Raw genomic sequence first — 26,054 nt, 5'->3', positions numbered from 1 at the left:
AATATGAATAATTAATATGTTGATTCTACCAAAAAAAGTACTACACACATTTCACACACTACACGCACTACACACATTTCACACAATACACGCACTACACACACTACAAACACTTCACACATTCCACACACTACACACATTTCACACACTTCACACATTTCATATATTTCATAAACAGTGTGTAGTGTATGAAATGTGCGTAGTGTGTGTAGTGTGTGAAATGTGTGAAGTGTGTGTAGTGTGTGTAGTGTGTGAAATATATGAAATGTGTGAAGTGTGTGAAATGTGTGGAATGTGTATAGTGTGTGAAATGTGTGTAGTGTGTGAAATGTGTGTAGTGTGTGAAGTGTGTGTGTGTGGATTTTCAATTATTAAAAAATTTAAAATTTTAATTTTATTATAAAATTGTGATGATATTAAATTTAAATATAAATAAAATAATATTTATATAATTTTGTTAAAATTTAAAATTAGAAGAAAGGAATATGAAATGAAATGGAATGACCATTCCTTAGCTAAATTGATGGAATGGTTATTCCATGTGGAATGGAATGGTGATTCCAAAGGGAATGGTTATTCCTAAGAGCAAAATATACCAAGTAGGGCCTTAGTCTTTAGAATTGATACATTCCGTCAAACCTCGTCTAACACCATTACTTCTCTTTTTTTTCATCTTATTCACTCTAAAATTATATCCTAAAATGTTATAAACCTGATATTATTTATATATTATATTCATTGATACATTTTTTTTATAATAATCATTGATACAAAATTATTCCCGATTTCAACTAGAGATACAACTGTAGATTATACTATTGCTATCGGAAAATTTATGATGACAACCATCTTATCAAGAAATGAGGAATAAATTTACCATATCTAACTAAATGCAACCAAGCTAAGCAACAAATTTATAGGTGGTATTCGGTTGTCATGACTAATAATCATGAGACTATCCATCTAGGATTTAAGTTGTGGGATTATTTTAGTTGGAGGGATGAGGCTTATGACTAATTATCATGAGACTATCAATCTAAGATTAAGTTGAAAGGGTTAATCTTATGAACCAAACATGATACATTTCTAATAATGAAATTTAGTGTTGCTAACCGAACACCCCCTATAATATACTATCTTTTTATTAAATTTGATTGAAAAGAAAACAAGTAGAGAAGTAGGAAGCATTTGAGAAAAAAAGTAACGGTGTTAAAAAGGATTCGATGGAATGAGAATATTAGTTTGGAACATTAAATAAACATTTAGTATTACTATATAAACTTAAATCTTTTTTGTATTAAATTGAAATATTAGTAAAATATTTATACCAAGTAATTACCCAAAATTTTTCACTTAGAAATGCAGTTTTGCCTAAAATAATGCGTAATCTTCTTTCTGGAAAATAGGTACAAGCAACCGAAGCGCGGCGTACACCTTATTCACCGCCCACATTCAAATCCTGGCTGAATAGTAGTATTCCCCTCAAATTCAATTTCAAATTGGTCCAGAATTTTTTCAAAATCAACAATCAAATGAAAAATTGAGACGACACCACACACTGCCGTTAGACGCCGCATTATCAGCTCATCGCCACCGTATCCGGAGTTTCTGAACACCTCCGCCGCTGCTCAATCGTCCAGTCAATCTCCCCCCATCTGTATCTGGTTAAATTTCATTATCATTTTTTGTTGGATATATACCTAGTTTATTCGGTAATTCTGGGGTTTGTGTTGGGATTTTAGAGTTGTGAGTTCACTAAGGCTCTGTGCAGTAATAGGTTTTAGTTTATACGTAATCGCCATCAATTATGAGTGCTAAATTTTAGGCAATCCTGTTTTCGGTGCATATTTTTTTAGAGATTAGTGAAATTTGCCAATTCTCCCTAATATATTTCTACTGTGTAACTGGGGAGAGTTAATGTCTAGTGAATTCATTTTGTTTTGCCATTTTCAGGTGTAGATTGAATTGTGTTATACGGAGGATTGATTACTATTGAAATATGTCATTACTAAGTAGATTCTTCTACAAAAGACCTCCAGATGGTCTGCTCGAACTTTCAGACAGAGTATACGGTATTTTGGTTCATTACATACTGTTTTCAGATATATTAGTCTCCATCAGCTTTTGTTTTTATATGTATATGTATTTATGGAAGCAAATGCTACCTTGTGCAGTTTTTGATTCCTGTTTCTCAACTGAAGTACTACCAGAGGATATATACCGACTTTACTTGCACGAAATCATTAATGAGTTACATGAAGAATTCCCAGAATCCTCATTTCTTGCATTTAATTTTCGAGAAGGAGAGAAGAGGAGCCAGTTTGCAGAGATTTTATGTGAATATGATGTCACTGTTATGGATTATCCAAGGCAGTATGAGGGTTGCCCCTTGCTGCCGCTATCTTTAATTCATCATTTTCTTCGCGCGAGTGAGAGTTGGCTTTCTCTTGGGAATTTCCAAAATGTGGTGTTGCTCCATTGTGAAAGAGGAGGTTGGCCACTGCTTGCTTTTGTTTTATCTAGTTTCTTGGTTTTTAGGAAGTTGCATAGTGGTGAAAGAAAGACTCTTGAAATGGTTTATCGCGAAGGTCCAAAAGGTTTGTTGCAGCTATTATCCCCGTTGAATCCGTTTCCATCTCAGCTTAGGTACCTCCAATACATATCGAGAAGAAACATATCCCCCGAGTGGCCTCCACCTGAGAGGCCTCTATCATTAGACTGTATCATTCTTCGATCAATTCCAAGGTTTGATAATCAGAAAGGGTGCAGACCGATTGTCCGTGTTTTCGGTAGAAATCTCCTTAGTAAAGATGGACTATCAACCCAAATGCTTTATTCCATGCATAAGAAGGGCAGACATGTTCGTCATTATCGCCAAGTAAGAATTTTGATCCTTGATTTTCTTCGTAGTATCCAAATAAGTTCTATTGCATTCTTATACATTTTGAGTATGCTGGAATTCTATGCAGAAAGATAGTGATGTCATCAAGATTGATATACAGTGTTTAGTGCAAGGGGATGTGGTATTGGAATGCGTCCACTTTGACTTAGATCCAGAAAGGGAAGTTATGATGTTCCGTATTATGTTCAATACAGCTTTTATTAGGTCTAATATATTGATGCTCAACTCTGAGAACTTGGATATTCTTTGGGACTCAAAGGCCAGGTTTCCTAAAGGCTTTAGGGCTGAGGTAAATTTTCATTTCGTTGGCAGATAGTTTAATTAGTGATTAGCTACATAATTTACAAACTTTGTTTTAAAATATTTGATGTGCAAGGGCAGGTGCTATTCGGAGATGTTGAGAGCCGCTCCCCCCCCAAAGCTCATACGCCAATGTTGAATGGAGAGGAGAAAGGTGGACTGCCCATTGAAGCTTTTTCCAGGGTTCAAGAGTTTTTTAATGGTGTGGATTGGGTTGATGGTAATGATGATGCTGCATTATGGTTACTTAAGCAGTTAACTGTGTTGAATGATGTCAAGGATTTGTCGATGCTGAGGAGGATGAGTGGTTATTCATCACCTCTTGATTCTGAAGAAGAAAACAATGCTTCCAGCATTGCTGATAGTCTTGATTTACTGGACGCAGAGAAAGCCATTGCACCCGACTTCAATTTGCTGGATGATCGTACATCTTTCGATTTTACTTTAGAGGATGCCTCTGAACTCAGGACCTATGATAATCAATTTAAGCCAATAAGGTCGACCCCTGTTGATCTTATCCAAACTTTGACTACTGATGACATGCAGTTAGATTCTCATGCTATTCGTGAAACTTCAAAGGAAATGGAAAGTTCAGATTCTGAACTTTTAACTTATCTTCAGCCACCATTGCAAACCTCCTCGTCTTCTGATTCTGTTACAGGGCATTCTCAACTATCAATCACTGATAGCAAGGAACTTCCTTCATCTTCTCCCACTGGTTCGTCTGAAGGGCTGCTACTGCCAGCTCCTTTTTCACATGATATTTCTACGGACATCCCCTCTCATCCACCACCTCCACCACCTCCACCTCCACCTCCACTACCTCGTCTTCATGCTCCAGCAATAGATCCACCTTCTCGTGGTTCAGCCACAATCCCTCCTCCTCCTACAAATAGTGGTTCAGTAGTTTCTCCACTTCCAACTCCCAAGCCAACAACATCCCCGCCTCCTCCTCCACCACCACCTGCTAATCCTTCCGGTGGTGTGTTAATAGCAACTTCACCTCCAACACCACCTCCCCTGCCGCCACCTTCGAGTTGTGATGTATTAGCAGCTCCACCTCCACCTCCACCATTGCTAGGACATGGTTCAGCACCTGCTCCACCTCCACCCCCACCTCCGCCACTTCCTGGACGTAGTTCAACTCCACCTCCACCTCCACCTCCACCTCCACCTCCACCTCCACCTCCACCTCCGCTGCTTCCTGGGAATGGTCCAACACATGCTCCACCCCCACCTCCGCCCGCTCCTCCTCTACCTCCACAACTGCCTTCTCGTAGTTCAGGAGCAACTCCACCCCCACCTCCGCCACCTCCTCCAGGCCGTGGTTCAGCACCTGTCCCACCTCCGCCACCTCCTCCAAGCCGTGGTTCAGCACCTGTCCCACCTCCGCCACCTCCTCCAGGCCGTGGTTCAGCACCTCCGCCACCTCCGCCACCTCCTCCAGGCCGTGGTTCAGCACCTGTCCCACCTCCGCCACCTCCTCCAGGCCATGGTTCAGCACCTGTCCCACCTCCACCACCTCCTCCAGGCCGTGGTTCAGCACCTGTCCCACCTCCACCACCTCCTCCAGGCCGTGGTTCAGCCCCAGCCCCACCTCCACCACCTCCTGGTCGTGGTTTAGCTCCTACCCCACCTCCACCACCTCCTGGCCGTGTTTTAGCTCCTGCCCCACCCCCACCACCTCCTGGACGTGGCTCAGCTCCTGCTCCTGCTCCACCTCCACCACCTACTGTTCCAGGTGCAGCACCTCCTCCACCTCCAGGTCATGGTTTACGATCTGCTCCTCCACCTCCTGGAGGAAAGAGCTCCAGCGTACCTCCACCTCCAGCTTTAGGAAGAGGCAGAGTTTTGCCCTCAGCGAAAGGAAGAAGTGCTAGTTCTTCAATCCCCCCTAAAAAAACTTCCCTGAAGCCCTTACATTGGGTGAAAGTTACTCGAGCAATGCAAGGGAGCTTGTGGGCTGATGCTCCAAAACAAGATAGTCAGTCAAAGTGGGTGTATCCCAATCTTCCTAGTCCTACGTTAATTATATTAATTCACCTTGACCTTAGGCAACATCTAATGGAACACTGGTAATTTTTTGTAGGGCACCTGAAATTGATATTTCTGAACTTGAGAGCCTTTTCTCAGTGGCATCTGCTTCAGATGGTGCTAACAAGGGTACAGGCGCACGTGGTTCCAAAATAAATAAGCCAGAAAAAGTGCAATTGGTATTACATTCATTCAACTTAGTAGCTGTATCGGTCATTGCCTACTTGTTGTAAACTTAAATGTCATTTACTTCATTTTTCTCGATTTACCTGAATGTTATCTGATTACGTAATATTTGGAATAGCAAAAACTAAAGAATCAAAGAATGATTGTTGATCTAACTAGCATCATTCTTTCAAGGACTGCAAAAAATCTTTCCATTGCTATTCATCTATTTTAGTGAAAAAAACATTACCTCACATCTTTGGCATTCTCCTGTTAGTCCATATGAAGAGCTTAGAGGCATGCATCCATTATGAGAAGCTAAATAAAACCAAAATTAGAAAACTGTAATATCCAAATCTATAATTAACAGGAGCAGGTGACTAAATAAAACACTTTTGAGTTCAGATTCTCGTGTTGAACTGTAACACTTCATATTGATAATCACATGCTGATAGAGAGGTGACTAAATAATAAAGAGAAATTCAATTGAAAAAGGTTAAACAAAGTTAGAAGAAAGCCAAGTCATGGGAAAAGTGACGTTAAATGATAAATCATCTTCCTGTTTGTTAGTTGAGTTGCATCTCTGTGACATTAAATGATAAATCATCTTCCTGTTTGGTTCTTTATTAGTTTAATTCAGTGTTTTATCCTGTCCAGGTTGATTTGCGTAGAGCCTATAACTGTGAAATCATGCTCACGAAAATTAAGATACCCCTTCCAGATATGAATGTAAGTTCTTGATGTCATCCTCTCATTTGCGAATAATTTGATTTGTTGCCTAAGTAGATGGTTGCAATAGGCCTTATATTATTATTTCATTGCAGAAACTGAAATTCCTTTTCAACCAATAAAACCATGTGTGCAAATTATTATTTTTTCACTTTATTTTTTCATTTTAATAGAATGCGATCCTGGCTTTGGATTCCTCTGCATTGGACATTGATCAAGTTGAAAATCTTATAAAATTCTGTCCTACTAAAGAGGAAATGGAGACACTAAAGGTATTATTCTTCCCCTCCCCCCTTTCTCTCTGTGGGTGTCAAGCTATGTTCATACGTTTTACAAAATGTATCATGCTAGTTTATACTGTGTTTGAAATTTATATCTATACTTTTATTTCATGTTGTTATTTGTGAATTTAAAACAAAGAAAAGGAGCTGTTGTGTATCCATGATATATCAGGACCAAATTTGGACACAATAATGAAGGATCCAGTGCCATTTATCGAATTAATGCCTGATAGACATGGATAACTTCAGAAAAGTGAATCAAAGCCATGTGGAGTTCTTATTGTCTCAAGTATTCCCATTGAATTATTTGACAGCATTTTGAGAAATAGATTGAAGTAAGAAGAGGGGGGGGGGGGTATTCATTTTGAGACAGTTGTAATTTACTAGTACACATATGCATTGGATACTTGTGGTGCCTGTGAATATATATGCATACTAGTTTATGCATACATTTCCACTGCACAATATATTTGTGAAAGTATGTAAAAAAACATAGATTTGGGAGTGAATTTCTGTGTATTCATTAACTAGATGACCTGTGTATATAAATGATAAGCTAATGTTTTAAAGAAAGAAATTCATTAAATTAAGCGTATACAATTCTGCCAAGGTATATCAAAATGTCTAACTATATTAAAATTGAACACCATGGTTTGAAGATATTTCCCTGGATACTCTATATTCCTGGGAATAGCATATGCTTTTCAGCATTGGCATCACATGACTTCAATTTCAAAAAAAAGCAGCAACCAGAAGATGTATTATGTCATATGCATGTGTGTATCTCTCTTATATAAACCTAATTGCAATGTAAATGCATATTATTTATGAAATATGGATATGTATGTACAATATAATGTATTTAACAAATTTCCTCAGTTACAAGTGTGTGCCTGCAAAATCCCATTAGTTTGAAAAATTGTCTTAAGAGGGCTGAGACAAATAGGCTCTGAGAAACAAGCAAAATCTGATATAAATTAATCCCAGAAAACTAAAGAGGTTTCAAACCCGTGAAAGTTTATCAATTGTACCCATATTTGAACTATCTATTCCCATTTGTTTAACTCTTTCCTTCACATTAGCATAGTGTACTTTTTTCCTTTCTTATATTCTTTTCCTTCCAGAATTACAGCGGGGACAAGGAGATGCTAGGAAAGTGCGAACAGGTTCAAGATTTTCTTGGTTACTTTATAGAATTGCTATATAATGTTTTATCATTTACTAACAATTGCGTTTCAAATATTTCAGTTTTTCCTGGAACTAATGAAAGTTCCACGAGTTGAATCCAAATTAAGAGTATTTGCTTTCACAATAACTTTTAATACTCAGGTGCATATGTTTATATATGCTTGACACAGTTTTTAACTACAAGCTTCATTGTTGATTGTTGATTATATAACTAGTTTCATTCTTCAGGTGAAGGACCTAAAAGTTAACTTGCACACAATCAATGATGCTGCTAGGGAGGTACTCTTATATTTGCTTGAATTTTTTTACCTGTGAATATGTGGTATCAGCCATATCTTTCTCATTCTTCAATTTTTGGTAGGTTAAGGAGTCTGTGAAGTTACGAAAAATCATGCAAACAATCCTTACACTGGGAAATGCACTAAACCAGGGTACAGCTAGAGGTATACGATGCTATAAAAGCTCCTATATTGTTAATATATTCCTTTTCCATTCTAATATCTTGAATTGCAACTCATCCTCTAATAACTTGCACCGCAGGCTCTGCTATTGGATTCAAGTTGGATAGTCTTCTTAAACTTTCTGATACTCGTGCAAGAAATAACAAAATGACCTTAATGCATTACCTATGTAAGGTAGAGTTCTATTTGTAACTGTAATGTCTCTTGCACCTTAGGAGGTGTTTGCCTATCAGGTTTGGAGGTGGAGGAAAGGAAATGGAAATGGAAGACAATTGGTTGTAGGTTAAACATGGAATAATATATGAATAATTTCATAATCCATTTCCTGGAAGTCAAGTGAGCCTGTATCATTTGCGGGAAATGTAGTTGTTGATTGTAGGCAACCTAACCATGTGTTACTTAGTGGGGTTCTTGTCATAAAGAAAGTTATTGATCCTACCTCTCTTCTGATGCTGGATCTGTTGGTAGTATTCAATGAATCTGTTTTTGCAGCAATTTTTCGAATGATGTAACTTCATAGCTCCTTTCGCGATTACTATGATTTTCTCAACTTTCTATCTGTTTTTAGATCCTGTCTGAGAAGATGCCAGAGTTGCTAGACTTCAGTAAGGATCTTGGACATTTGGAACCAGCATCCAAGGTTGGTCGGATGAATTGCAGTGAATATGTAACTATGTATGCTGCTTATTAATCCTATTGTGGCTTCACCAGATACAATTAAAGACTCTGGCTGAAGAAATGCAAGCTGTTAGCAAAGGCCTTGAGAAGGTTGAACAGGAACTAGCTGCAGCAGAGAATGATGGTGCTGTATCCTCTGGCTTTCGGAAGGTCAGAATGCATAATGTTTTGATACATTCTCATCCTCAATGGCTAAAATTGCTACTTGAACCCAACCTCCTGTCTTTATGACTACATAGGAAGTTTCCTCATTGTGTTTTACAGCATAGAAATAAATATAATGAATTGAGTGCATAGGTTAATTCTCTCAAACAATCGAATGTATTGAAATTCCACTCATGGTTTTGTGTCCCTTTGTATCCTTCATCCTTGGTGGCATTCCATCATGATATTGCTTTTAGGACCCATGGAGGGAGTAAATCTTTTTGTATCTTACATCTTTATTTTTTTTAAAAGGCTTGAACTATGTTGTCAATTATAGGAACCTGCATGCTTGCAACCATTATCAAATAATCTGCAGTACTGGCTCTGATGATGAGCTCACTAGCCTGCATATTAGTGTTTAGATGTCATATGCATTTTAAACCCTATGTATAAAGTTGGGGAATTGCTGAACTGGCTTTAACAGGTGTTAACAAGTTTTCTCCATATTGCTGACGCGGAAGTTAGGTCACTTGTCAACCTTTACTCTGAAGTGGTGAGCTCTATTTGTTATTTCTAATGCATCTTAAACATATTTCTTTTGGAATTCCCCTTGTGATCTGAGGTGAGATCACTTGTTATTGCCTGCTCTGAAATGGTGAGGTTAAGTGTTATTTCTGATGCGGGGCTTGGGCCAATGCATTGTTTGGTTCTATTTTGTTGTTACTAATAAAAATCATAACAATGTAATATACAGGGGAGAAATGCAGATACGCTGTCAAAGTATTTTGGCGAAGACCCAGCAAGATGTCCCTTTGAGCAAGGTTTGGGACAGTTTAATTTTCCTGTATCGTTGGCATCTATGCATCTTTGTTCGTTATTTCTGGGTTCTACGGGGTCATTTTGCTTATTGTGTCCCAAGTGAAGGCATGAATAACCCCAATAACAAAAAAAGGGGATGTGACTATTGCTTGTCGTAAATAAAGGGAGAACAGAGTAGTATTCCGCCTTGTTAAACTATATATGTGGTTTTGTATCTGCAGTGACTCAAACTCTAGCAGTCTTCACCAAGCTGTTCAATAAGGCCCATGATGAAAATGAGCAGCAGGCAGAAGCTGAAAAGAAGAAACTGGAGAAGGAAGCACTCAAGGAACAAGTAGCAACTAATTCTCCTGCGTGGAAGGACTCGCCTGCAAGGAAAGAAGGCATAGATGCTCTTCGTGCAAAAATAAACGCTCGTAATCAGAAACAAGCTTCTTGATGCGCGGACCAGCAGGTATTGCTTTTGGTGTCATCCCTTTCGTGCAATATCTCAACATATTGCTCTGTCGCGTTGGCATCAATGAGTTTAGCATGCATCCAAGGTTGATTCATCTCTCAGATGAATGAATCGTGGGGTTTGACTGGCTCCGCACCGGGCTATTGCTTGTTGGTAGGAGCATTATTTCCAAATGTAGAAATTGTACATTGTTATTGCTACAATCTGCGTAGAGGAGGCAGAGATTTTGGGAGGCAATTCAATTGTTTGAATTCAATTGGCAGATATATATATATCTACTTTTCTTGTACATAAACTTATCCCTTTTTTTTCTAAAGAGAAATGTACGGAATGGACATGCTATGCCATGTCATATAGTGGATCTATAAGGAGTATATGTAATGAATTTGTTACTCAAGTTTCTCCCATGTCTTATTTTTTGGTATTGCTCATATTTGAAATATTCATTTAATTTCAGTTATTGGAATGCATTAATCGTCCACTGTTACTTCTTCACCAAAAAAAATGATAATTTTAATCATGACGTAGAAATAATATGTCTAAAGCCTGAACAAACCCTCCTTCCTAGCATCTGAATCTGCTGGTTGCTACAGACTCATTAAATGAAGAAATGAGCGTTATCAAATTTTAAAAACTTGTATTTGCCTTTCTAGTCCCTCATCTCATGATATTTTTCAATTCTATGTAGGCTAGTAGGAGTACTAGGCATGAATTGTGGAGTATCAAATTTTGGCAATTTTGTCTCTTTTTTTTGTAATCATTTTTAATGGATGAATATGCGTTTAATTTTTTCAATTAGATATAATTTTTTTTAATATTGTACTTTATTTTAATTGCAATTATAGTTTAATTATAATACATAATAAATACTAATTTGACTAAAAAATGTACTATAAAAATAAATATTTGACCCATGAATAATAAATGCTGGGTTGTAAATTGCTAATTTTATTAGATAAAAAGTAATGCGCTTATGATCTACAAGTAGTACTCCATTTTAGGAGGACCATCTTTGATTAATTACTTTAACCTCATGGAATTGGTTTATTATGTGAAAATTACAAATAAAAGTGACAAAATAATTCTACAAGCTACTGCCTTGGAATTTGTTTATTTTGAAAATTTGGTAAGCACTTTTACATCTCACATTTCTGAACATCATTTGTACTCCAACTATCATAAATTTATTTTAACTCCATAAACATACCTCCATATAAATCTAAAAGTTCTCTCCCCAAAAAACTGTATATTTCAGGAAAAGGCAAAAAGGACACATTTTATCTCATACACAGTACACATACTCCAACCCTCCAGCCAAAAAACACCAACTACCCTTAAACTCCATAAATTCAGAAACCTTCTCAACCAGAGACAAAAGAAGAAACAAAATTTTGAGCAATGGCTGCCCAAGAACACCACCACCAACAAAAACAACAACAAGAAGAAGAAATCTATCAAACCAAAAACCAAGAAGACCTCCATTTCAGCGAGCTCCTCTCCACCTATTTAGGCCTCAGCTTCACAATTTTTCTGGGCTTGTTGCCCAAGAACTCAATCCACTTAATCTCCACATACCAAACCCAGAACAAAGCTCTCTCCTTTAAGCTAATGCAAGCGGAGGAGCAGCTCAAGCAGTTCCACACGCGCAGGAAAGAGGATTCCAAGGCAAACGCCAGAGTTGTCGAGATTTTCGCCAGCCACAGGCACGCCTGGCAGCAGGAGGAGAAGAGGCTGCTGCAGCAGATCGACGAGTGCAGTGAGGAAATCGCCTTCTTGAAGAGTAAAGTTGAGGACTTTGAGGGAGTGGAGACTGAGTTCAAGGCCAGCATTGAGGATTTGAAGAGAGAGGTTAGTGAGAGAGAGGAGATGCTGAGCTTCATGAGCAGGAGTAATTGTGAGAGCGGTGGGGAGTGCTATGGTGACATGGGCTTGAGCTATGCTGCTGCCAAAGCTGGGGTTTCGGAGGGGGTGGAGGAGGACTGCTTCAATGGTGATGGGGTGGATGAGATGAGGTCTGTTTATGGGCAGAGTCATGATGGCTTTACCTCAGATTTCTTGAATTCTGCTGCCTCCAAATTTTGGTCTGATAAAGCTAGCCAATGGCAGGTGAGAGTGTTTTTTCAATATCAAGAATTGTTGTTGGCTTGTTCTTTGAATTTTGGATTGTTAATGTGAAAGAATGTTTCTTGAAGGAAGCTTTGTGTGTTTGTCGAAAAAGGGCAGCATGATTTCTGTTCAGAAACTAATAATTTCAGAACTGGGAGATTTAATTATTTTATTGCCCTCAAATTCTTTGAATGTGAAGGAAGTTTTGTGTGTGTGTGATGTAAAATGACAGCAAGTAAGATTTTAGGAGTAGAAGTTTGATAAATTTATTTGCATTGAAAATCTTGAGCTTCTACTGGAAAACTTCTCAATGTGTTGTTATTCAAATCGAGAGTTAAGAGCTAATCATGCAAGCAGAGGGGGATCATAAGTGTTTGAAGTCAAGATTAAGGTTAATTAAAGTAAAAACTTATTTTACACCAAGATTTACCCACACATGCTAATATTGTTTTATTTATACCGACTGCTAGACCCCATTTGTTTGATAATGATGTTTTCGTATTTTATCCCAGTTATCTGAATTCTCATTCTTGCATTTGTGCATTTACATTTATATTTCCTTGGTCCATGAGAATTATACAAAGCTCGAATCTTGGACACGACGAGGTTTATAATTCAAGCGGGACATCATAATTAGCGGGTGAATTCAAATTCAAAATTTTTTGTGTTATTATCTTAGACAGAGAGTTTAATCATTATAATTTGTTAGTCTCTGTCCTGTTTGTCTTGTAGTCTGTCCTCACCAAAACTTCTTTCCTTTATAACTTCTTCAATCTAGGGAAACTTAGTTCACAAAAGTTATTTTTTTTCCTTTGGATGCTGATGAGCTAAACCTTTCATTGTCTTCCCTTGTGAAGCCTGGACCACATTTTTTAGATCGAGATGCTGACTGTAATCGATATTTTGCATATATTGACCAACTACAGTTCAAGATTTGGAGCCACTTATTTTGTCTTCATAGGAACAAAATATCACACCAAGTTTGATGTTTGCTTGACTTCACGTTCACTTCATGCTCGCAGCTTTGTTTCGTTACCCTGTTTGTTTATCAATGTTTCTTCACTTCACGTTCATGCTCGCAGCTTTGTTTGCTCGTTTTATGATGCAATGTGGAGTTTTTTTAGTCTAGATTTGTTTGTGATATTTGTCAGTTAACTCATTTGGTGGCAAAGAGTGTGGTTTCTAAACAGTGTATATTTCATCATGCTGAATTCTTCGTGGATGAACAATTTCATTCTTCGTCTGTTATTTCATAGATACACTCCGAATGTTTGCTGATGAAATGGGATATGAAACCCTGTGTTTGCTTTACCTGGTTCTTACGGGATGCTGATTCTTGATGGCATCTGTGCAGGATATGCAGCAGTACGAATCAGCCGAGTCAGTTTACCACGTGAAGCATTTCGTTTCTAGGTAAATATCGACACCATCTTTCTGATACTTCGCAAAGAGCCCAAAACCAAAATTTGTGCATCTAATGCCACAGCCACAACTGTCTCTTGTGCAGAAGGGAGTCCCCTTGGAAGGTAGACGGTGATTCTAGTGGAGTCTCGTCTAAATTAAAGCTACTTGAGCAAGAACTGCTGAATTTAGAACGAGTTTGCAGGGCAGATTTTTCGAAGGCACCATCACCGATGCGAAAGCAGGCCAAGAGGTACCAAGCATTAGCAGGAAAGATCGATGATCTTTGCAGGAGAATGGTAATCATTCCGACTTCTATACAAATTTTTTTAAAAATTTGATTGAGTTTTAGGAATAAAACTTGGTTTCTGAAATGATATCCTTTTTAATCATAAAGCAAGCTAGTGATCCATGTGAAGCCACTCTGAGCTCAGAGTTTCGCATCCAAAGGCAAACTGAGTTCTTGCTAGAGGCGTTTCGTCTGCAGCAACGAGCCTCTGAAACCAGCCAGAAACTCACAGCACTACAAACTGAGAGAGGAAAGAGCTACCACGGAGGGGAGGTCGAAGGGGCAGCTAACGTAGCCACTAGGCGAGCCCTGGACTCCATCAGAAACAATTTCAAAGAGATCCAAAGGAATCTCGAGATATGGCTTGCAAGAATCATAGGAGATCTCGAAGGACTGATGTCTAGGGATGGCGCCTCTCGTGCACAAGAATACTACGCCTCTAGGTACCCTTTTGTTCATCAGTAAGTAAATAAACAATGGCACTAATCTAGTATGATTTGAGTTTGTAGCAGCACTAGTGATCAAGGAAATGTGCAGTTTCCCTTGTGTTAGTCTTTAACTTTTCTTGCTTTGCGACGTCTTTTCTGATTAGCGAGGCACCCCGACCGCAGACGGGTATGGATTTTTTGTACTAGTTTTGAACTGTAAATTGATTAATATTACCAGTTCAGATGGGGTTCAAGATTCAAACTTCACAAACAGATTTAGGAATATATCCTATGATAACAGGCTGCCAGCTTTTTGATGACATTACATTTTTTCTTACAAAAATGGGATATTTTCCTTTTTAAAAGAAAACAGAATCCTGTCATCAATCTGGCATCTGATCTAAAGAGGATATATATGACAAAATTTAGGCATCATGGTCTCTCTGTCTGTGTTTTTTTCTAATTGCGTTGGAATCTTTCAACTGTTTTTCCATGGTTTTGTGGTCCTAGTATCCATGTTATGATGGTAAGTGGTCCTAACATCATTGGATTAGGCCATAGTCTCATAGATAGGCTTCATACTTTTGCTCTTAAATTAAGAAGTTTATAACAAAATGAAAAAGCACTTTATTTGATTTGATAATGAAACTTATTTTGTGAGCTATACATCTTTTCTACGTAATTTACCTTCACTCAATATTGGACAATTGTACTATTTTGGGTTGAGGACACAAATAAACTTTTAACTTTTGCAGATTTGAAAATATCGAGATTGGAAATATGTCAGCTCTGTGAGATGGCATATAAATTTAACTTTGACGTGCAAATGGTGGTGGATGATTTTTAAAGGAAAACCCAATTAATAATAGTACTATATAAATAAAAATAAACGTATATATTAACAAAATTTATTCTAACTTTTACAATTATTAGTTATTGCCATCTGGAAACATCTTCCATGACCACACTGACACTTCTAATCAACATTATTTATATTGTAATCTCATAAAAAGCAAATTAATTCTTCATTTTATGATAAATGAACATAAAATTAAAGTCACAAAGAAATCGATTAATTATTTAACCAAGCTCTGATTTACGTACTTTTAAATTTGACGAATTAATACAATAGGAACGAGAACGTTACATGTCTACGACTCTACATAAAGAAGAATCAGCAATGAGTATGGAAAATGAAAACCAATTAAAAAACCAATTCATCTTTGTACGAGATTAGCCAATATGGACTTCAATCATGATTCCACTTAATTGAAGTTTCCGTCGGTATCAATTAAATGATTTTCAAAACTTTTCAATTGAGAAGCAAGAGCATATTCTCATTCATTCCTTTTTCCCAAATGCAGTAGCTTTTACGATTGGTAAACAAAGATAGAAGAGTGCTATGTTACAAGCTAATATCAAGAATAAGGACCATATCTCAATCACAACACTGTCTGAATAAATATGATAATAGAATTTTCAGAGTAACAATGATACAGCACTGTCTGAATAACTGAACTCCATTTAATTCAAGCATAAACACCCCAGTTGATAACTTACTTCAAAAACTTATTTTAGACATACATCACGAGTAACTTGTAGACGATGACACCTTGTAATCAGCACGAAACTCCAGATTCTTCAAACAACTGCTTCACCTTGGTGATGTAGTCATTCATGGCTTGCTCTGCAGATTTGCCTGCCGACACGATTATCTCATCAGTTAAGCTATTGCTCAATCAATCAAAACAGATTTCTAAGCTGGGAGTGAGAATCAAATGTACCTTCAACACCCTTCCATGCATCCCACTTCGCCCTGTCCCTCATGTTAAACATACCAGGACGACCTGCGTTATATGACAAAGTTAGTCTAATCTATAGCGACGCAATATGCACTGACTGCATGATTCCAACTCTGCAGCCATCTCGATTCATGTAGAATCATACGAGGGGAAATCAACATGATAAATAGAAATAAATGCGATGTTAAAAATGAAACTAACTCGTGTTGACATTTCCAACTGTGGCTTGCTTGTAGAGTCCATACAGAATGAGCTTAGTTTCGTTCGAAGTGTTCTCGGGCAAGGTCTTAGCTTTCTCAGCATGCTCTTCAAATTCTTCCTAAAACAAATTTTCACCTCAGATGTAAGCAGGTTGAAATTAACACTAACTGAAGCAGCAAATTGAAATCTTAAGCAAATTGAACTCTGCAGATAAACTCAGCATTACCGCAGCAATGAATTGAAAACCTAAGAAAATTGAACTCTGCGCTAATGAACTCAGAACTAACCGAATCAATGAATTGAAATACTACTAAGCAAACAGAGCTCTGCGCCAATAAATTCAGCAGTAATCGAACCGAAGCAATCGATTGAGATGCTAATTCTACTTTAGTCTATACTCTATAATATTCAAGCATAATCGGCTCTCTTCTCCGATTAAACTCAACTTTTTTTCACGTTTGTGATGAACAAATCAAGCACGGTTGAATTTGAAACCGAAACAACAAATAAACGATTCAAGTCATCAAACAAATCTAATTTCAGTCGCGCAAGCAGCAATTGATCCAGATCTAAGCCAAATCCAAAAATGTTTAAAAACAATTCACCGATACACATACAGCACTCTAGATCACAACTCCAATAAAAAGGGGGGGAAAGGAAGCAAATCAATTGGAAAACCAGTGAACAGGAACGCGCGCGAGATGATAAACAACAAATTGCAGAAACAAGGAAATGGATTGGTTTTTTGAATGAAGCGTACCCTCAAACCCATGTTTCGGTGCAGTGTATCGAGCTGAGTTACGGATCTGAAATTATTGTGCGGAAAGATGCAGAGAAATGAGAGTTTATATACGAGTGAGAGACGGAGAATCCGATACCAACAGTATGTGGGACCAGTAGCTAGATGCCACGTGGTGAGAGCATATTCGTTGATGATAATGTAGGGTTGGGGTAGTTGCACCGCTATCGTTCTTTACCCATTAATTATTAAGTATAATTCCTCGAATAAATCAAGTTATTCGATTGTTTAGACGCAGATTACTCCCTGATTTATTTATAATCATTTTTTAACATATTGTTAGAAAATCAATGGTCAGATGATAAAACAAAAAGATTATAACATACTCCCTCCGTTAAAACCCATTTTGGCTCTGTGCGTGGTTTTGATAAATTGTTTGAAATCATAAAGAAAATGTGAATGATAAAAATTAGAGAAATGTGAGTTTCAATTTTAGTATTCTTTTTATATTGAATTTTGAGTGTAATAACTAAATGTAAGTGTAGGGTCACGTAATAAAGTTATAAAAAAATAAATAGATCTTTAAATGACATAATGAATTATTGAATCGCGGATGAAGAGTGTATTAAGTAGGTTGCATCGCCCAATCTCCCTATCCACTGGACAACGTACACATTAACTAGTGCTCACATTTTGACATTTTTACACTTCTCGCATTTAACACACATCAATCATACAACTTTGGCATATTATTTTTTAGAACTGATTTTGAGAACATGCTGTAGCCATCTCCTCGCCGTAGGATTATCTACATCCATTAATTCACGAAGAACTACCATCTCAAAACCATTTAAGGCCATGCAATCTCAAAACTATTTTTTGCAACTTACTAACGACAAAAGTAATTTGACAAAAAAAAATTATAGAACTATCAATTATGAATTCCAAACTTATGTCGCTAATTATGCCTTAACAATAAATTAAGCCCGTTAATTTTTATGTTAAATAACATATCCCGGAGATTTTTTAGATGAATGATGATGAAGATTGTTTCGACTTTCGAGAAAACCCAATCAAACTTTTATCGTCATAATAAAAATTTAATTGTTAAAACTAACAAATTATGGGTTTCACGGAATTGAGCTTTATTTTAGCGTAGGTAAGTGGAGATAATATTTGTTCCAATAAATCCTTGTGTTTCTAGTTTTGGTGCAAGTAGGTCTTTAAATGTATATTTAAATGCATTTTATTAATCAAAAAAGTAAAAGTACGACTGTACGAGGATATTTAAATAATTAAATGTATCGACCAACCATCCAAAATCCAAATATATAGGTAATAATCAAATGATAATATCTCCCTGTAGTAATTACGATTTAATATAGACCCTTTGTATATTGATGATATATGGTTGTCAACGATAGTATCAATGGTTTCAACGATACAAAAAATTTACTATAAAAAAACATTAACCTATATATAAAGAACGAAGTACGCTATTTTATTTAATTATCATTTCTATTATACTCCATATTAAAAAGAAATATTATCTATTGTACAAAATGTACACGGCATCTATGACTATCATATTCTATGATTAGATTTAGGCCATTGGGGTGTAAAGGAACACTACAATGACACAAAATCTATTCGTTTAGCTTTCTTAGTTATCCCATTTTCAATATATTAAGTTGGTTCAGATCTTGATGTTCAAGTAGTTCATACTAGTATATATTAATTCATTGGAATAAATATAAAATTAAATCAGCACACTCAAACAATTATCCCAAAGAGTTGGCAACATAATTGGTTGTAGGCATGTGGACTCGATCCGATTTGGGACCTATAATAAAGACTCATACTGGTTTTGCTTCGAAAAGAGCCTATGTAGATTAGACTTAAACCAATAACCTCATTAATAATCTAATTTATCTGTTGTTATTTATAATAAATCTGCAACGAAGAACACAAAATTTAACAACAATCACATCACGGATATCGAAAATAGAATCGATGACATAAACGTATAAAAATCCCATTGATAAAACACTGATCATGCACAAAAGCTTGTTTACTTCCAAACTGCTTTATTACTAAAAAGAGACAATAATGCACCATATAGTAATATATTACTATAGCAGTAAACATCTATTACCTCCATCAACTCCGTTAAAGAATATTCATGAAAGAATTTCTTATGTTAGGAGCAATCCAATAAAAGAATAGCTCAACGATTTAATGCTACAAAGAAGACCACCAGTTCGTTCAACCTAATGCACAGCATGATCCAATAGTAAGGACCCAAAAACGCATGTATATCAACTGGATCCTCTGTTCCAGCTTCTTGATGGTTATATGTCGGAAGCTAAGAAGTTTCCAGACAATGCAATCTGCCAAAACAAGGTTGATATCTCAGAATCACTTGAGCTTAATTGTGCACATACATAGATTTATGACAAGTTTGTTAAATGGAATGCTACAAAAAGTGAAAACAGAAGAAACGACTATTTTCATGAGAACCAGCGAATCCCCCAAGGATAAAGTTTAAAGAGGAACAGATCTATCGTGCTCTACTTCGTCAACAAATATTTTACAAGCAATCTCTTCATGTTCATGTTAATGTTAATGTTAATGTACATCACATACCTTCTCGCCAAGCTTAAATTTTGGAAGACCCTTGTAAGGGCATGTAGAGCACCGAAAAGCATCTCCAAGACCACACTGCACAAAAGAAATACCAATTAAGTATAACAACACCAAAATTGAAAACAAGCAAAACAACGGATTTGCATAATCATATCAAATCTAATCAAACATACACTTCCACATGCAGACTGAGGATTATCAATCTGGTCCATAGTAAGTCCAAGCTTCACTTTCTCCTCATTTCCAGCTCTTCCACAACTGCAATTTTTGCAAGCTTTCTTTGTGATTCCAACTTCACAATCACCTATTGCAGAAGAGCTACACTATCATCGCTTGTCACATTTGACTACTCATAAAACAATAAACAAATAATATACAGATGAAGACTAACCAGAGGGCAGTTGGGGTTTTTTCAAATCCTCTTCAGTAAGTAGGCTATCCTCATCAATCAAATCATCATCATCATTAATCTGAACTTTTGGTAGAACTTGGGAAGCTTTTTTTAAGGCAAAAGAAGATCCAATCTTCCACGAAGGCTTCTTACACTTCGTCTGTCAATAGAAGATACAAGAATTTCATTATGCGGATCCAAAAGTAGAAACAAGCATTTAAACTCAAAAAATCAAATTTGTATTACTGTGTTCATAGCACGAATTAGAAGACACTGATGATGCAATGGTGCATCATCACCAAAATAAAACTAAATAACCCTTATCTACCTGAATGATACTACTTCTAGCTGTGGGTAAAAATGAGTCAACTTATAAATAAGAACACGCTATATGAAATCAATACAGACGATAGATGACAAAAAACAGGTTTAAGAAGAGACACACCCCAAATGACTCCCTATGTATGTCCAGGAATCCAGCCAGAACCAACTTGCGATCAAGAGAATGGTTTTTCTGCAGTAGAATCCAAGTATGTTGATCAAATATGCTTAGCATGGAAAAAAACTTCTGGTGATTACATCTTCATCAAGGAAGAAAATATAGAACCTAAAAAAACTACCATTTGTTCCCCCACAGTTTGAGAATCCAAGTAAAAAAGGACAGATCCACCAGGTTTTAAAACTCTTGAGATATTTCCAAGCAACTGATCACTTGGAAACTCCAATGTTTTACAGAGAGAAACAACATCATCTACAGATGAAGACTCCAGCGACGTTAGACCTGCCAAAAGATATGAAAGAGAACAAACATAAATATTAAGTGATTTACCGTGAAATGGAAACATAATGTAAAAGCTATCAACCATGCTTCTATATATTATTAAGATTTTGTGCAGACAAAGAGAATTTAATCTAGTACTAATAAGCCGTAGAGCTCTTCTACGACATTCGGTATCTGCAGCACCGTACAGTCATCAATAGACTCCAAATCGAATAATAACATGATGCTATCAATTAGATAACCGTATTCTATCCTCCACCATCAAGAATTTCCATATCAAATACAGTAAATGGCCTAAACTACAAATTTACCACACATACAAATGCTTTTTGAAATAGAGGATTCAATGCCAAGAAATTTCTTCAATTAAACATATTAAACTAACAAAAAATAAAAAGTGACAATAACTTACTGTCTGAGGTAGCTTGAGTGATGATCATTGGATCAACCACTACAACTTCTTCCTTCCTCAGCTTCTTAATAGCATCGGAAACTGCAGAAATCGACACGGCTACCTGATCCGTGATCACCAACATTTTATACTGCCCCATTTCTGTTCCCTACACCAAAAATTCCCGGTCGCAAACATGTCAATTTCTAGCAGAATAATCCTCTAAAACAACTAAACAGGTGTCACAAATGATAGTCGCAAAAAAACATGCGCACTGGGGCAATATCAAAGCTAAATTCAGCACGGAAAAGAGGGGAATATAGCGATCGACTACACAATTCGTGACGAGAAAAACTAAAGCAACTGAAGGTTAATTGGAGGCGCGAAGCTCTCACCTGGAACAACGACTTGGAGAAGCAATCGATGGCGGTAGCTGGAAAATGGATTATCGGTGGAATTTCGCAAATGGTGATTGAAATTTTGATGGAAGAAAAGGAAATAATGTTTCCGGCGTATTTAAATGTGTGGGAGTTTGGGTTTAGGGTCTCACGTCATTATTAAATCGTGTGCTAAATTTCAAAATCGTTTCGCTTCTTTGAATTTTTGTTTAATTTAGACTATTTAGTTAGTTACTGTGTCAGATTATTGAATACTACTACCAGGTAGGACTATTGAATGTGTATATTAAACCAGGAAAAGAAAAATATGTTTAATTCTAAGAATTAAAATAAAGTAGAAAGTAAATGTAGATCTTGATTGATAGGCAGGGAACTATTTTTAGGAGAAACTCTTAAATTATTGACATCATTTAAATTGTGTTGATAACATATGAAGTCAATCAATTCTCGTCCTTCCCGTATTTAAAATCTTGAAGAGTATGATCAAATTTAAGATAATGTTACTTTGCCATTCGAATTACTCATATGTTTGAATCAAATTTGCAAACAATATGTTTATTATAGATAAACGTGTTGATCACATGTAAACTAAATGTAGTCTTGTTAATACTGCACAATTAAATCAGCTCAGACCATCTATGACCACTGAATAATAGTATCCAAATGGAAGGGGAAAATCATGTGGAAAAGGCGTGAGTCTGCAAGTGCTAGCTCGGGTGGTGATGAGCTTCAGGCGACGGCGCAATCGAGTGGCCACAAGACAGTGCATGGCTGCATGCACTACAACACCAATCCTCTCTATGTCATCTCGCACGACTCACACTTGTACCCTCCGTCCAACAAAGATTGTCCCATTTTTTCATTTCATCCGTCCCACAAAATTTGTCTCATTTCACTTTTTACCATTTTTTGCAATGAACCTCATATTCCATTAACTTATTCCTACTCACATTTTATTATAAAACTAATATATAAAAACAGGACCCACCTTCCACTAACTTTTTCAACTCACTTTCTATTACATTTCTTAAAACTCAAAGTGAGACAATCTTTGTGGGATGGAGGGAGTATTTAATTCCAATTTATCTTGATCTAGTTTGTCCCCCATATTTCTTTGGCAATTTGGCATCATTAATGGTCATAGGCTTTCGTTTTGAACTAGTGTTATGCCCATGTGATGTACAAATAACAATAGTTAGTCATCCTTTTTTTCGAGCTTGGAGATAATGGTAACATGGCAACCAAACATAAGAAAGGTATGGATAAGTAGGACTATCAAGGACTAAAATACAAATAAAACGAGGCCTAGGAATGAGTTCAAGTTTTGTTTATTATTGTGAATGCACTACGAGATCTTGATCGAAAAAAATCAAGGAAAGAAAACCACCAAGCAAATACTATTATCAAAAGAACCATCAGAATAATCGTGTGGTGAAAAGTAAAATAAGATGGATGACAAAATAAGTCAGAAGTAGCTGGTAATGATCAAAGATCGAAATCTCATTGGGAATCCGTCTGATTTTTTCATCATTCATATAATGCCATCCTCCAAAATACTGAAAAATTATACCTACCGAAAATAATTGAAAACGAGGAAGAATTCGTATCTAGAGATAGATTACATAAAGAGGAATAAATACACACGACATGGAATTCAATCGTTAAAAGTTAAAACATTTTAATCGTCCAAATTAGGGGAAAACCATGAAAAAATAATTTTAAAAAGGGGAAATTGTGATAAATGGAAGGGAATTTGAGACGGATTTAGTAGACAAGCACCGTGGAAACGGCGGCGCTAATCTGTGGATCCATCTCAACGGTTGTCTGGCCGCCGCCGAGCTTAACTCGGCATTTCATTTCCGCACAATCGCTCAGAGACTACTCCATTCGAATATTGTTTTTAAGAATATTGGCGCAGCCTCTTAAAGCGGAGTGCGATTCGGATTGGAAGCAGAAACGATATAAATATAAAAAATAAAATCCATAAATCATGAAAGTGTAAATAAATCTTCAAGCAGTGAAGGCGAGCAGAAGAAGAGATATAAACTCTAGGGTTTTGAAGAGCAAAGACATGTGCATAGCCCACACTGGGATTGGGTATAAATAGCTGAGATTGGGCTAATGGGCCTCTAATTAATTGGGCTTTCAAAGCCTTATAATTTTACAATAATTAAATGCTTTAATCAATGGTAATTATGAGATCAATAAAAGAAAAAAAATAGCATATATCCCATTTTTCAGGTTGCTTGTTGGATTTTTAGAGCATTTACAACGTCCGCCCTTCTCTCGATACGTCATCATATTTTTCATCTGTCTTAGACTACAACTTCTATAATGTATACCCTCTCCCAATGCTCCCCACAAGTCAAAACATTTAATTTAGTAATTTACACTATTCATTATTTTAATATTGGAATTAATATACGCGAACACGATATATAAATTCAAACGATTTCATAGATAATACTCCCTCTGTCCATGTTAATTGTCCACTTTAATTCCGACATAAGTTTTATAAAATGTAAAGGAAAGTGGGTTAAAATGTTAGTGGAATATGGATTCCATTTTTATTTATTGGTTTATAATAAACGTGAATGAAATAATTTAGTGATGTGGATCCTACTTACTATTTATAATAAAAGTGAAAGTAAACAATTAATGGGAAACAGACGAAAATGACAAAAGTGGACAATTAATGTGAGACGAACGAAAATGACAAAAGTGGATAATTAATGGGGATGGAGGGAGTAAAGCGGAGTTAAAACTTCAAACGACACTATTTGTGAAGTTATTTTTTCACATTCTTATGGAGTACGCCCACATGGCGCTCCTCCTCCGTCATGTTTGACGTATCCTTCTTATGCGCTTTGAAGTATCTATTGAATGTCATATTCATTTTCATTTCCTCAATTTTTGGGAAATCCTCTGCACGGCTAGACTAGGTTGATGGATTAGAGCAGTGCTGGATGTCGCCGAGTCACTCAGTTCTTCAGTAATCCCAGATATGTACACGACGTCTCGAGGAACCTGGGATGTGTGCCTAACGTTTAGAGGAACCTAGGCCGTGCGACCTACTTCATTCACAATTTCCTTAGCAATGAAGGGTAGTACCTCGCGGCCATCTCCATGGCCTTATCCATGATTCCTTTTTCATCAAGTGTTGTATCCATCAACTGAAATGAGGAATGAATTTTGAAGTGTGGAAGGGTGTGTATTTATAGAAGTTGAAATATGAAATTAAGAAAAAAGTTAAAACTCTTAACTCACCCCACCCTCTTTCAGTGCAGCGTCGCAGCCCTCAATGGGCGTCGCACGTCCGCTCTACCCAGGGGCGGAACCACGGTGGGACCAGAGGGGCCCTTGGCCCCTCAGCCATTTGTGTTTTTCGTATATATATGCAACATTAGACATATCTAATGTTAGCCCAGGTGGCTTGAGTTCTAGTCTTTTGTTCACAAGATGTAGAGTTTGACACCTTATGAGAGCACCTAATTTTTGATAATCCCGTTTCTTCTATTCTCTATTCATTTTTGTTCTATTAGATTTATAATACTATTATTAGTTTTGTATTATTAATTTAACTTATGAGTATATATAATAAAGAATTATTTAGCTCTACAAATGTAAAAATATGCATATAGTAAAATCGATTTAGTAAGCTATGCTCGTAGTTCATTTGTGGCTTTATTTTCTCTAATTAGTAAGTTTTGTTGATTTTCTCATATTCATTTATGTTTTATGGACTCTCACATTCTTAACTTTTATTAATTTTTTTTAACTAATAATTTTATAAAAATCATTTTAATTTGTAATCATAAAGAATGATTTTATAGATGAAGTATAGAATAAATCAATTTTAATGTGATGCTCTTTATTATAAATAATAGTCTACTGATCTAATAAATATGTAAATATATCATATACGGAGTAATATTTTTGTAAAATCGATGTTATGCTTTAACAAATCTATTCACTAGTTAATTTTCTCATCATTTATTTTTTTCACCTATGGCTTTTTATATTGCTCATGTCCGAGTTTTTTCTGTGTTGTAAGCACTGAACTAAGATGTTGCTAGCACTCAAAAAATTCATTGGTAGTTTGGGTCCCCCACTGTTAAAATTCTGGCTTCCCTACTTCCCATTCCCATCGCCATGACCCAAGAGAGTCCCCGCTTGTCGTCCCCTCTCCCCACGCCGTAACCCGCCTTCTACAATGAGGGAGCCTCACGTCGTGGCCTCTCCCATGGTAAATGCTCTTAATGCATTGTTATTTTCAAATTTAATATTTTTGTGTTGAAAGTATATATTTACAAATCAAGTGCA

The 26,054-nt window shown here is 36.5% G+C and overlaps 4 protein-coding genes and 2 non-coding genes across 7 annotated transcripts; 2 read left to right on the top strand and 4 right to left on the bottom strand.

The window, feature by feature from the left end:
• The first annotated feature begins 1,508 nt into the window (after positions 1-1,508).
• Positions 1,509-10,555, top strand: LOC125213505 (formin-like protein 14). Of its 2 annotated transcripts, XM_048114093.1 has the most exons (19): positions 1,509-1,664; positions 1,954-2,072; positions 2,175-2,878; positions 2,970-3,191; positions 3,284-3,422; positions 3,588-5,196; positions 5,292-5,415; positions 6,059-6,130; positions 6,304-6,402; positions 7,536-7,577; positions 7,660-7,740; positions 7,828-7,878; positions 7,961-8,042; positions 8,140-8,234; positions 8,629-8,700; positions 8,772-8,888; positions 9,367-9,435; positions 9,637-9,703; positions 9,923-10,555. In XM_048114093.1, the coding sequence occupies exons 2-19, from the start codon at positions 2,000-2,002 to the stop codon at positions 10,138-10,140; spliced, it is 3,936 nt and encodes a 1,311-aa protein (XP_047970050.1). In that variant the 5' UTR covers positions 1,509-1,664; positions 1,954-1,999; the 3' UTR covers positions 10,141-10,555. The 2 variants fall into 2 exon arrangements, with proteins under 2 accessions (XP_047970050.1, XP_047970047.1); XM_048114090.1 differs by having other exon boundaries at positions 3,284-5,196.
• Positions 10,556-11,430: 875 nt separating this feature from the next.
• LOC125212116 lies at positions 11,431-14,644 on the top strand. The gene is made up of 4 exons (XM_048112181.1): positions 11,431-12,264; positions 13,619-13,677; positions 13,772-13,964; positions 14,063-14,644. The coding sequence occupies exons 1-4, from the start codon at positions 11,557-11,559 to the stop codon at positions 14,417-14,419; spliced, it is 1,317 nt and encodes a 438-aa protein (XP_047968138.1). The 5' UTR covers positions 11,431-11,556; the 3' UTR covers positions 14,420-14,644.
• A 1,176-nt stretch (positions 14,645-15,820) lies between these two features.
• LOC125211122 (acyl-CoA-binding protein-like) lies at positions 15,821-17,294 on the bottom strand. Its single transcript, XM_048110819.1, has 4 exons — positions 17,146-17,294; positions 16,386-16,503; positions 16,167-16,229; positions 15,821-16,081 (listed from the first exon to the last, which is right to left on the bottom strand). Exons 1-4 carry the CDS (start codon positions 17,155-17,157, stop codon positions 16,002-16,004), a joined length of 273 nt encoding a protein of 90 aa, XP_047966776.1. The 5' UTR covers positions 17,158-17,294; the 3' UTR covers positions 15,821-16,001.
• Positions 17,295-19,180: 1,886 nt separating this feature from the next.
• On the bottom strand, positions 19,181-21,882 carry LOC125215307 (anamorsin homolog). Its single transcript, XM_048116689.1, has 8 exons — positions 21,729-21,882; positions 21,355-21,502; positions 20,782-20,942; positions 20,607-20,675; positions 20,162-20,321; positions 19,944-20,074; positions 19,771-19,845; positions 19,181-19,514 (listed from the first exon to the last, which is right to left on the bottom strand). The coding sequence occupies exons 2-8, from the start codon at positions 21,491-21,493 to the stop codon at positions 19,476-19,478; spliced, it is 774 nt and encodes a 257-aa protein (XP_047972646.1). The 5' UTR covers positions 21,494-21,502; positions 21,729-21,882; the 3' UTR covers positions 19,181-19,475.
• Positions 21,883-23,191: 1,309 nt separating this feature from the next.
• On the bottom strand, positions 23,192-23,268 carry LOC125217197. The gene has a single exon (XR_007175618.1). It is a non-coding gene; the product is annotated as a small nucleolar RNA R12 (small nucleolar RNA).
• Positions 23,269-23,480: 212 nt separating this feature from the next.
• LOC125217268 lies at positions 23,481-23,669 on the bottom strand. The gene has a single exon (XR_007175685.1). It is a non-coding gene; the product is annotated as a small nucleolar RNA snoR143 (small nucleolar RNA).
• Positions 23,670-26,054: the final 2,385 nt, after the last annotated feature.

Source organism: Salvia hispanica, chromosome 3 (assembly GCF_023119035.1).
Source record: "Salvia hispanica cultivar TCC Black 2014 chromosome 3, UniMelb_Shisp_WGS_1.0, whole genome shotgun sequence".
NCBI lineage: Eukaryota > Viridiplantae > Streptophyta > Magnoliopsida > Lamiales > Lamiaceae > Salvia > Salvia hispanica.
The sequence above is the reverse complement of the archived record's forward strand: the minus strand, read 5'-3'. Positions and strand labels throughout refer to the sequence as shown.

Coding starts and splice junctions, on each gene's coding strand:
- LOC125213505 (XM_048114090.1), top strand. CDS start 2,000: ATGTCATTACTAAGTAGATTCTTCTACAAAAGACCTCCAGATGGTCTG. Junction 5,416..6,058: donor AGCCAGAAAAAGTGCAATTG/GTATTACATTCA, acceptor TATCCTGTCCAG/GTTGATTTGCGTAGAGCCTA. Junction 9,436..9,636: donor TCAACCTTTACTCTGAAGTG/GTGAGCTCTATT, acceptor TGTAATATACAG/GGGAGAAATGCAGATACGCT.
- LOC125212116 (XM_048112181.1), top strand. CDS start 11,557: ATGGCTGCCCAAGAACACCACCACCAACAAAAACAACAACAAGAAGAA. Junction 12,265..13,618: donor ATAAAGCTAGCCAATGGCAG/GTGAGAGTGTTT, acceptor GCATCTGTGCAG/GATATGCAGCAGTACGAATC. Junction 13,678..13,771: donor GTGAAGCATTTCGTTTCTAG/GTAAATATCGAC, acceptor TCTCTTGTGCAG/AAGGGAGTCCCCTTGGAAGG.
- LOC125211122 (XM_048110819.1), bottom strand. Junction 16,230..16,385: donor AGTTGGAAATGTCAACACGA/GTTAGTTTCATT, acceptor CATATAACGCAG/GTCGTCCTGGTATGTTTAAC. Junction 16,082..16,166: donor TGCATGGAAGGGTGTTGAAG/GTACATTTGATT, acceptor TCGTGTCGGCAG/GCAAATCTGCAGAGCAAGCC.
- LOC125215307 (XM_048116689.1), bottom strand. CDS start 21,493: ATGGGGCAGTATAAAATGTTGGTGATCACGGATCAGGTAGCCGTGTCG. Junction 20,943..21,354: donor CACTCAAGCTACCTCAGACA/GTAAGTTATTGT, acceptor ATCTTTTGGCAG/GTCTAACGTCGCTGGAGTCT. Junction 19,846..19,943: donor CTCAGTCTGCATGTGGAAGT/GTATGTTTGATT, acceptor TCTTTTGTGCAG/TGTGGTCTTGGAGATGCTTT.